Below are 10,379 nucleotides of genomic sequence, written 5' to 3'. Positions count from 1 at the left end.
TATATTGCAAATTGAACTTGGACACTGCTGCTCGCCTGACTAATGAGTCTTTCAAAGCTTGGCGCCACTAATGTAGCAGGCAGCTGTCCTCTTCAGATCTTGTGTCTTTATATAAACTTTGACCTGGAGGCATTTCTCTTATGACAGTTCTCTTATAGCACTCTTGCTTGTACTTTGGCGTCACTTGACTTTACAGCTGAACATGAGCAACTTGAAAGCGTTGTGCTTCTTGTCTTTGGCTCTCTTTGCTAGCGTAAAGGGAGATGTTCCTCCACCATGTGACAGGTATGGATTATATTAATATATACTTTTAAATACAACTTCTGTGGTGGTGTTTGTTTTGTTTTTTTGGGGTGGGGGGGGGGGGTCTTGTGTGTAAGGGGACATGAAAGTCTCCATGATACAAGAGATTTGTCATTTCCTGGTCTAGGAAAAGAACTAGAGGAACCTTGGGTCAATCCTAAATCGACAAATTTGATTTAAAATGCCAAATTACTGCAGTGATTGAAATCTAAACTACTGAAAGGTCTCTGCTTAATGGCTTGCTGCGTTTCATCTGGGCAGTGATGACACGACTACAGACTAGGGTTGCAAACTGTCCCGTTTTAGCCGACGTGTCCTCTGTAATTTAAAAAAAAAAAAAAAAAAAAAAAAAAAAAAAAAATTGGTTTGGCCCGTTACTCTACCTTAAGCGTTACATATATTGACTATTACCTGCAATGTTGCATACGGTGCATCTTTACGCTATGCCCAGTCGGTTGTGCATTGTCCTTCTGCCAGAACGTCGCTTATTTGATAGGTTGCCAACTTTTTAACTTGCTACAGATGGCTGTTTGACAGGTTTAAAGTGTTGGGGTTTTTTTTTTTTTTTTGTTTGTTTGTTTGTTTTTTGGAAGGGGGGGGGGGGTGCAACCACACTAAGCTGTAGGCTTACCTTTCCCCTCTCCATGATATATTTATATTTTATTGATTTACTGCTTCCCTGCAGGACTTTGATAGCAACTGAGTGTATTGCTCTAATACAGACATGACCTTCATGATACAGTTAATAATTTATACCCCTTTTATTTCAGTGAAATATACTGCACCGGGCCCATCTTGCACCAGGTCCAAGAAGCAAAACTGTTTGACGATGATAAGCATTTTGTTGACATGAAGCTGAGGTCGGCTCCTGGTAAGTCGGTCTGGTTTTAAAATAAATAAAAAAAATTCAAGGCTCTGAATCATGTGCTTTCCTGCGTTGCTTCTCTCTCCCTGCAGATGATGTTTTGTCGGCCTTTCGCAATCTTTCAAGCAAGTTTCCAAATACAACCATCCCACCTGTGAAACTGGAGGAGTTTCTCAATACAAGCTTTGATCAACCAGGGACAGAGTTTGAGTCATGGGCTCCGCCGGACTGGCATGAGAAGTGAGATCCAGTGTTTGTTTGCTGCTGAGATTATACTGTGTTTTTAACTGTACCCACATGACATGACTGATTTGCAGGCCAAACTTCCTGAGTGGGATAGCAGATGATAAACTACGCGAGTGGGCAGAAAAGATCCATGGTCTGTGGAAATCTCTTGGCAGAAAGGTGATGAGTAGCAAACTAACACAACTTTAATATCCAACCAACCTTCCTCACAAATTTTATGCTTTTGTTTTATCCGTGTTTTTTTTTTTTTTTTTTTTTTTTCTTTTCAGTTTCTTCTTGAGTTTTAGGAAATATTGATGCACTATTTCCTCTAGTTTTGTTTTGCTGTTGGATCCACCACTAACCTACGCTTCAGTCCAAACATTTTAAATTAAATATGATTTCCCATCCAGATCCATTCTGATGTTAAAGATCACCCAGAGCTCTACTCTCAGATTTACACCCCACATCCCGTTGTTGTGCCAGGGGGGCGCTTCAGAGAGCTCTACTATTGGTGAGTGAACAATGAAGCCTTTCACCAAGCTGTCTGACAGCTGTGGTAGAGTATCACAAGGTCAGAGAGAAAAGAGATCACAGGAAGTCCCAGACAGGGGTCTATGCTGATAGCCCACCTACGTGCCATACCCAGAAAGTGATGCGAGTCTCTGTGTCCAACAGGGACTCCTACTGGGTCATCAACGGGCTCCTGCTGTCAGAGATGACAGATACAGCCCATGGAATGATCCAAAACTTCCTCTACCTTGTCAACAGGTAAGCCTTTAAAACGTCTTTCATCATTCAGAGCACTTAAAAACATGTCCACCTCGCTGCAGGTAGTGTACCGTGCAAATTTTCAATAATAAGTCATTTAGTAACCCAAGTTGTGCACTTTGGAAATGGAGCTCTCAGGGGATATTCAAGATTTGTGGAATAAAAGATTTTTTTCCCTCCTACAGATATGGCTTTGTTCCAAATGGTGGGCGGATTTACTATGAAAGGCGCAGTCAGCCTCCATTCCTCACTCTAATGGTGGAGAGCTACTATCAAGCAACCAAGGATAAAGAGTTCCTCAGGTGATATTTAGCCCCAGCTGACGTCCTGCCAGACACATTATCATTCTTTAGCTGCCTTCTGCCTCTTTCAGCATATTAAACATCAGCACCTCCGTGCTCGTGCCTCTCTGTGCCTCCGGTGTTTTGTTGTTCCTACCATACTTAATTAGAATGTGACACTTTAAGTTTTGTGTTTAAGGATATTAAGCAATGTGAAAGTACTGTGAATTAAAAAGCACCTCCTGCTGTCTTTACAATCGGTTTAGAGCGGCTTTACCAGTTCTGGAGGTGGAGTACCAATTCTGGATGGAGAACCGTTCTGTGGATCTAGAATTAAATGGGAAGCAGCATGTACTGAACCGGTATTATGTAGAGGTGGGCTTGCCCAGGTATGTTTAAAGGAAGTTTACCTGGTATAAATAACAAATGGATATTTAGGTTGTGGGACTATACTCCATGTCCTCACCTACAACAACCATGTCTGTCTTTCTAGGCCTGAATCTTATCTGGACGATCTGGAATTAGCTGAGGGACTCACTGATGGTAATGGCCTATTAGTGTTCATGGGATGTATTGCACTCTGATGGTCATTTTATTCCAGTTGAGAAAGTGGGAAAAGGGATAATATTATATTCCCAGAGACTCGAGGATCATCTGTGCAAAACAAATTTGCTCTGAAAGTACCCGAGTAATGAATATTTAATGTTAAAACCCATTCATTCACTGAACAACTTTACCACACTTAAAAGAGAACCTGTTTGAAGGGAAAATACTGGAGCTGTATATTTAAGTTGCTTTCTCCTCCTTTGACAAGTTTTTTTTTTTTTTAATCACCAAAGCTTCTGACAAAAGTGCTAGAAAACAAACATGGCTCAACATGAGGCTGCATATTTAACGAGTAAGTACCACAGTTTAGATGCTGATTTGTTGTGGCTCTACTAGTGTTTTCTTTTTCTTTCCCTCAGGCAAGAAAGAGCAGCTGTGGATGGATCTGAAAACGGGTGCAGAGTCTGGTTGGGACTTTACTTCCCGCTGGTATATAGCTGATGGCAGCGACAACAGTGGCACCCTGAGAGACACGCGCACCAGTCAGATCCTGCCCGCTGACCTCAACGCTTTGCTGTGCCGCAATGAGAAAACTCTTGCGTCATTTCATCGGCTGCTCGGTGAGCCTTTTTAACCTTGAAACTAACTTGTGCGTGGCTTTTTAATTCCTAACTGGTGTTACATAACGGTGATGTGTTACTTCCTGACAGGTGATAGTGACTCAGCTGCAGTATACGACCAGGCTGCAGCGAGGAGGCTGGAGGCGATAGAGTCTGTGCTTTGGGATGCTGAGAGGGGAGCCTGGTTTGACTACAACCTGATGACGCGCTCCAAAAACTTTGAGTTTTATCCCTCCAACCTGGGACCAATTTGGGCACAGTGCTATTCTCAGCCTGAGATGGGAGAGAAGGCGGTACAGTATCTGAAGGTTGGTTGATATTTTCCTGGAAGAATAGATCATTTTGCCTGTTTTGTTCATCAAAACTAGAAAAGATACACATTTACCTCAAATTAGTTTCCACAAGAAACTGAAACTATTAGCCCTTGAATAATTTTGTTGTTGCTGTTATCAAAGAACTGACATATAAAACCAGAAAGAATTGTTTTTATATGACCCCATCATGCCATTTATGTGAAAGACCCCTTTAAAATATATTTATCCCATTACATTTGTAAAAATGTCAAGCAGATGTCCAACATGACTAGTCCCCTCCTCTGATGGCAAACTGAGCATTTAAATACTCGGCTCATGAGCTTCTTGACAGTCGCTGAGGGAGCAGAGACATTTAGATTTTTAGCCATGAACTCTTTTTCAGAAGCCAACTCCCAGCAGGATGCAACGTGCTTTTATAAATCATGCTCAGCCACACCAGCAGATGGCACAAACGCACTACAGAGCTTTCATCTATGCACACTCTTGCTTTGTAATGTCTGTGCAGGGGAGTGGAGCTCTCCAGTTTCCCAATGGAGTTCCAACATCACTGAAAGAGTCTGGGCAGCAGTGGGACTATCCTAATGCGTGGCCACCTCTGCAGCACATGCTTATCGATGGTAGGTACCATGAACTTCACCTGCCAACCCACAGTGATGATTCAGCACTTAACAGAACATCCTGTTCTATTGTCAGTGGGTAATTCTTTCTTAAAATGAACAGCAAATTCTAAACGTAGGCTCAGCTCTGCACAGTGGATTTCTACAATACAGTTTCTAGGACTATTGATTATCTGTAACCGATAAAACATTCTCATCAGGTCTGCTCAGCGGCTCATCTGTAGCTTTGGATTATAAGTGTCCTCAGCTGATTTAGGCAATTTTCAGTAAACAGTTGAACACATGGCAAAGGTGTGCCATCCAAATGGTCCAATTAGACCTGGAGGATGACCTTGGAAAGTGTGCAAACTGCAGTATAGGGTGGCTTGGGTTTTTTTTTTTCCTGTTTTTTGGAGGGGATGGGGAGGAAGACACATTGTGCTAAAAGTGGTTAAAAATGATTCATGTCATTAGAGGTGTCTGTGCTGTTAAAATCATCCAAGCTAGAGGTCTGAGTCATCCTTAGTTTTACCGTCTTCTTGCCTTCCATACCACACTGAAGCGAGATGGCTGAACTGAGAAGCCTGACCCGTGTCTGATTTATGATAGCGGCGTTTCTTTGTGAAGACTGAATTTGGAAAAACTGAGATCTGTTGTTAAAATTACACCTATTTTTCTTAAGACCAGTTTCATAATGTACTAGTATTTCTTAGACAAGGAGGAAAAAAATTGAGGTGTTTGTTTTTTTTATGACTTATTGTGCAGTGGCTTTAGTGATCGAGCCTCCTTGAGAACAAACGGTGTTGGTAATAGAAATAATAATGGCTGCTTGTAGCCTGTTGACTAAATTCAGTGCAATAAACGTTTGGTTATAATTGAGTGTTTTTATGCACATCAGACACGGTGTGCAAAATGTCCTTCCTTTGGGTCTCTCTCTGTCATTCATATATGTATTTATATGTGTATATATACGTCTTCATCACCTGAAATGCTTTCTCGGCAGCATTGAAATCAGGTGTCTGATGGGACCGGTAAAGACAGCTGCACTACTGGGTTATAAACCTTTCCTTGGTTTGTCTACTCCCTTTAATTGTTGGCATTACTGTTGAATTACCTCAGTGCATTAATTAAACAAAAACAAAGCCATGTATAACCAATCATCAAGGGGGATAATGGTATAAAAGTGACACTGTATTTTACTTTCCCCTGCTAATTCTAGTAAAAATCCCACCTGGGATGCAAACAATGTCCAAAAGATGGTACTAAAGTCAACACATCCCATGTGGCTTAATCATAAAAAGGCTCATTTAGAAGTGAGGCCTGATTCATAGTATCGAATCTGAATATGCTGTTTACCTCCAGAATATTAGTGTGCATGTAAATGTAGCTATCGTTTAATTCGACATTAGCTGGCAACATAAAGATGAAACATTACAAACATTTAACAGATTTCTGCTTTGAGCAGCTTAAATAGTTTTTAAATGTTTTAAAAACCCAGGTTTTTCCAAGCTACCTTCAGAGGATGCTAAAAAACTCGCATTCGATTTGGCCCAGCGCTGGATCAAGACAAACTGGCTGGCATACATTAAGTATGAAGCCATGTTTGAAAAGGTGAGTTTTTGAAGGCTTCAGCACTTTGGAGCTCGTGTTGCAGTGTGATAACACAGCTGGCTCAGAATGTGCAATTTTCTTCCTCCTGACAGTACGATGTGAACGGAGATGGAAAACCTGGTGGTGGAGGAGAATATGAAGTTCAGGTATTTCCCTTTCATGTGTTGACAGTGTAAAACTAATGTGCTTATAGTCACGCAAGTCTTTCTAATTCCATGCAAAGCCCAGAAAATTCCTCTTCTCTCCTGTTTAACTTGAACACATTTACATGCTCATGCACACACTCTCACTCCTCCTCTTCTTTGTAACATTGTTTTGATAGAAAATCGTTGTCATCCAGTTTTACTTTAGTTTATGAGATGGGAATACTAAGAAAACCAATGGCTGCATTTCCTGTATTTATTCTGTTGTAGTTTGCTGGTTTAGTGAATATATAAATACCCCTCATGCTGTGCTGTGTTGCCCTGTTCTGCAGCTGGGGTTTGGTTGGACCAATGGCGTGGCGCTGCAGCTCCTAGACCAATATGGGGCGACTCTCACCTCAGGAGGGAGACGTGTCTGATCTGGCCTCCTGCTGCCTCTGGTCATCTTAGCTAGGATCATGCTTGAGTGAGTCGGAGGTGTCAGAAGGACCCGTTGGATTTTTATTATTCCTGGTTTCACTCCTGCTACTGACAGACTTTAAACGCAAATTGACAATGAGACTTAAGCGCATATTGCACGCCTTCTAGACATTTTACAATCCTGATAACTTGCAAGGAACCAGCTATGATTTATTGTAACTAAGGATTACCTTGCTGAATATTTTAGTATGTAACCTCAGAGCTAAGTGATGCATGGTGTTATCAGAAGCCGCAGAACATTTTGGCATTTCTGGCCTCTCTCCAGCGATGCAGGCTGTTGCTCGCTGCTGCTTAGATTACAACATTAACTTGTCCTAGATATTGAACTGACATTACAAATGGCTTTTTCACCTAATTCAGTTATAGAGTTTATTGCTGTACTGTAGCTCAACTCCCACAGAGCCCCTTTATTTGCATGTAAACTGAAGTTGGAATGGAAATGAGTCCATGTGAGAAATAAAATGTGGTCTGCTTGCACTAAATATTTTTAAACCATCACAATGCTTTAATTCATTTTTTTTTTTTTTTTTTTTTTTTTTTTTTTTTTTTTTACATACAAGGCACCCGATAAATGTTAGATGACAGTTTTAATATATGAAATTATAAATGCATGATTGGGGGGCTAAATGTTGGGGTTTTTTTGTTTTAATAGATGTGTTATTAAAGTGTGGGGGAATACATTTTCCTACACATCTACCAGCTGTGCATTAGAAAAATAACTGAATGTTAGAATGACCTTTGCTCCTTTTTGAATATGCACAGTAAAAGTGAATATGCCAACAAAGCAAGACAACAAAACAGAAAGCAGTGGAATTACATACATGCATTGTATTCAGTGTATCCCTGGTGCATTTAAAAGGCTATTTAAATCCACCATGGGAACACGAGAATGCATCGCTAACAATGCGAGCTACTATTTAGAGAACTAATTAAATGTCTCTTGCAGTGGGGAAAAAACCCAATGGTCTGTTAATTGTTTCTTTAATATGACAATCTAAAAGAATGCACTTTTCCTTTGTTTTTGGAACTGTTTTGCTGTATTTTGCCAGAAGAACCACAGTACTGTTAAATATTTTACATTAAAATCATTTAGTCATCATGGGTTATGAGGCTTTAAATTTGGCCTCGTTTAGACAATAAAAAAATCTTAAACCCTGCAGAGGCATTGTACTCTGCTGAATATAACTTCAAACAAAAACTGTCAATAATTGAAGAAACAAAGACAAATCAACCCTTTTTTCCTAGGTCTGATTGTACAAAGGAACTCTTTCTGTTTTTGCCATTTATGCCTACATCTATGGTGATATCCTGGTCAAGCATGAAATTAAGTCTATATAGATATTCAAATGGTTGTCAAAAAAGTAATGAGAAATTTGCCTTTTTAAAGAAGAAATTGCATCCTCCTTTGGTGTGAAGATGTGAGCCCTAAGCAGGGATTTCACTGCATCCCTCTCTTTAGCATGAGTGAACACAACAGATTGACTGCAATTTAAATAGGCAAAAGGCCAATAGGTGCAGTAGTCCGTGCAACCCCAAAGATCACCCTGTAGTAATGTCCTATTGTGAGTCTCAATCTACAAGGCATATAGCTGGCAGCTTCTTTTTTTTATTTTATTTTTTATATACATATAACTCATACAGTGGCAGCCTTGTGTGCTGTGTTTAGAGATGTTTAAGCAGCAGGCAGCAGTCATTGTGTTTTCAGCCCTTGCTGACAGCAGTAACTCAAGTAGAACCTGCTCTATTTGATAACTCCCACATTATCATGCTGTTTTAGCAGAAATGGGTTGTGCTCAGTTAATGAGATCGAGCTCTAAAGTGTGAAAAAAGTCGTCCGGCAGTTAAGCGGCAATGAGGTGACAAGGCGGTGCGTTTGTGTGCACACAAGCATGTGCATTTAATTACAAGTACCTGAGGACATTATTTTAAGAAGCCCACTCGTTGGGTGGTGCATGAATTGTAAAGTACTGGTGACAACTGGATTACATGTTGTTTTGGAAGCAAAGGTCAGAGTGTCTTCTTGTCAGCAGTCATCCAGTAACAACCCCTGTGTACAAAAGCAGCATACTAACTTTGCTTAAAGTTCACATTTTTCTATTATTTTTTTATCAATCTGATACATTTTTGTGATGTTTTTACCTGATGCAGAAAAGGTGCACTTAAAGCCATGTGATGGATTTGGGGATTATTTTTTTTATTTTATTTTAAATTCCACATGTAATCCCATTAATCTTCTCTACTGTGTGCACCTCTGGCCTTGGATATGTTAATAGTACTAGTGGCACAGAAGCAGCCCCCGATTTCCATAATGAGAATAAGATGCAGGGTGATATGCAAAAATGTGTGAAATCTTATCAAATGGCAGCGAAGGTGGGGGGGATAAAATAGGTAGGCATGGCAGACAATAGAGGTAGATGTGTCTGCGTGGCTTTGAATGGAAGCCCATGCTTCAGTGCTGCCTCCTGGCTCAGCTTTCACTAGCCTCTACAGCACACATCACAGACTGCACGTTATCCACAGAGTCCTCATGGTGCCACTCTGTGCTGCAGAACCCTGCTTTGCTCTGCCAGGATAATCCCCACCCTACCTACTTACATCCCTGCAATCTGTGAAGACCCACAGTGGAGATGTGCTGGGAGGGAGGCTGTCTGTCCTCTGATGGTGAATCAAAGAGCCAGACGTGGTTCCTTGGCCACCACTGACTCCTATTCAACATGCTCTAATCAATCACTAATTTGAGGGATCACGCCTGTCTTTCTGTGTAATATTACCTTAATTATGACTGCGGCCTCCACAAGAAATGTTGTCTCCAGCTTGGTAGCTAAACTGTTTATAGAAGAAAGCAACTCCTTGACCTCTAAACTGGAAAGATTGGCTAAATTGGAGGCATTATACAGATAGAGAAGGGACAGCTTAGTAATATTGATTCTGTACTGTCCGGCTATCTGACTCTTTATAATCAATAACTCTTGAAGAATCGTTTCTATAGAATTTCTCCTACATGAGATTTTAAAATTCAGTCTAACAGTCGAAGAGCTTCTAGTGGGAGACTTTAACGTCTTGGCTCATCTGCAGCGTTCAATCTAGTGAGAAATCTTTCAACAAGTGAGAGCTCAAAATAATTTGACCTTCCTTGTGAATTCCATAAATTTTTAATAAAAGGCTTCTTGTTGGCTCTCACACACATTTGTTGTTAGTGCAGCTGCAGATATATTCTGGTTTACTTACAACCGGTTACATTTACGGCCACATCTAACTACAGCCAACTGGCCAACATTTTATAGGCTGTTTAAAAACTTTATTTTAAAGTGTCGAATTAATATCTAAACTAAATATGCCCAAATAACTTACTGGTATAAAAAAAATATTCAGCGATGTCTCCAGTGTTGTGTGGGTGTGGTTAGAATGGATTTAATCAGCAAAGCTGGCAACACAAGCAAACAGCTCCACATCTGTCACTGCATGTTGATCCAGATGTAGCTAAAGAGATGGGCGTACAGAAGCACGTAACTGAGTTTCGCATATTTAAAATGGGTAAGAAAATCCTGCTTGAATTTAAAGAGAAGTCAGTAAAAAAAATCTTATGAATTTGGAAAATTTGGTTATAAAATAGAACTGTACACA

The 10,379-nt window shown here is 40.4% G+C and overlaps 1 protein-coding gene across 2 annotated transcripts; it reads left to right on the top strand.

The window, feature by feature from the left end:
* The first annotated feature begins 24 nt into the window (after nucleotides 1–24).
* Nucleotides 25–7,237, top strand: treh (trehalase (brush-border membrane glycoprotein)). 2 transcript variants are annotated; one of them, XM_085430674.1, is made up of 15 exons: nucleotides 28–285; nucleotides 1,074–1,174; nucleotides 1,261–1,408; nucleotides 1,486–1,573; nucleotides 1,807–1,907; nucleotides 2,072–2,164; nucleotides 2,350–2,466; nucleotides 2,712–2,834; nucleotides 2,939–2,988; nucleotides 3,411–3,611; nucleotides 3,702–3,919; nucleotides 4,431–4,542; nucleotides 6,020–6,132; nucleotides 6,225–6,278; nucleotides 6,608–7,237. In XM_085430674.1, exons 1-15 carry the CDS (start codon nucleotides 203–205, stop codon nucleotides 6,692–6,694), a joined length of 1,689 nt encoding a protein of 562 aa, XP_085286800.1. In that variant the 5' UTR covers nucleotides 28–202; the 3' UTR covers nucleotides 6,695–7,237. The 2 variants fall into 2 exon arrangements, with proteins under 2 accessions (XP_085286802.1, XP_085286800.1); XM_085430676.1 differs by lacking the exon at nucleotides 6,020–6,132 and having other exon boundaries at nucleotides 25–285; nucleotides 6,608–6,667.
* The last annotated feature ends 3,142 nt before the right edge of the window (nucleotides 7,238–10,379 follow it).

This window comes from Copadichromis virginalis, linkage group LG14 (assembly GCF_057382275.1).
Source record: "Copadichromis virginalis isolate Kocher_CV1m ecotype Utaka linkage group LG14, C_Virginalis_male_GT1.1, whole genome shotgun sequence".
In the NCBI taxonomy this organism is placed as follows: Eukaryota; Metazoa; Chordata; class Actinopteri; order Cichliformes; family Cichlidae; genus Copadichromis; species Copadichromis virginalis.
Note: the sequence above shows the minus strand (reverse complement) of the source record. Positions and strands in the feature narration are given on the sequence as shown.

Coding starts and splice junctions, on each gene's coding strand:
- treh (XM_085430674.1), top strand. CDS start 203: ATGAGCAACTTGAAAGCGTTGTGCTTCTTGTCTTTGGCTCTCTTTGCT. Junction 2,989..3,410: donor AGCTGAGGGACTCACTGATG/GTAATGGCCTAT, acceptor TCTTTCCCTCAG/GCAAGAAAGAGCAGCTGTGG. Junction 6,133..6,224: donor ATGAAGCCATGTTTGAAAAG/GTGAGTTTTTGA, acceptor TCCTCCTGACAG/TACGATGTGAACGGAGATGG.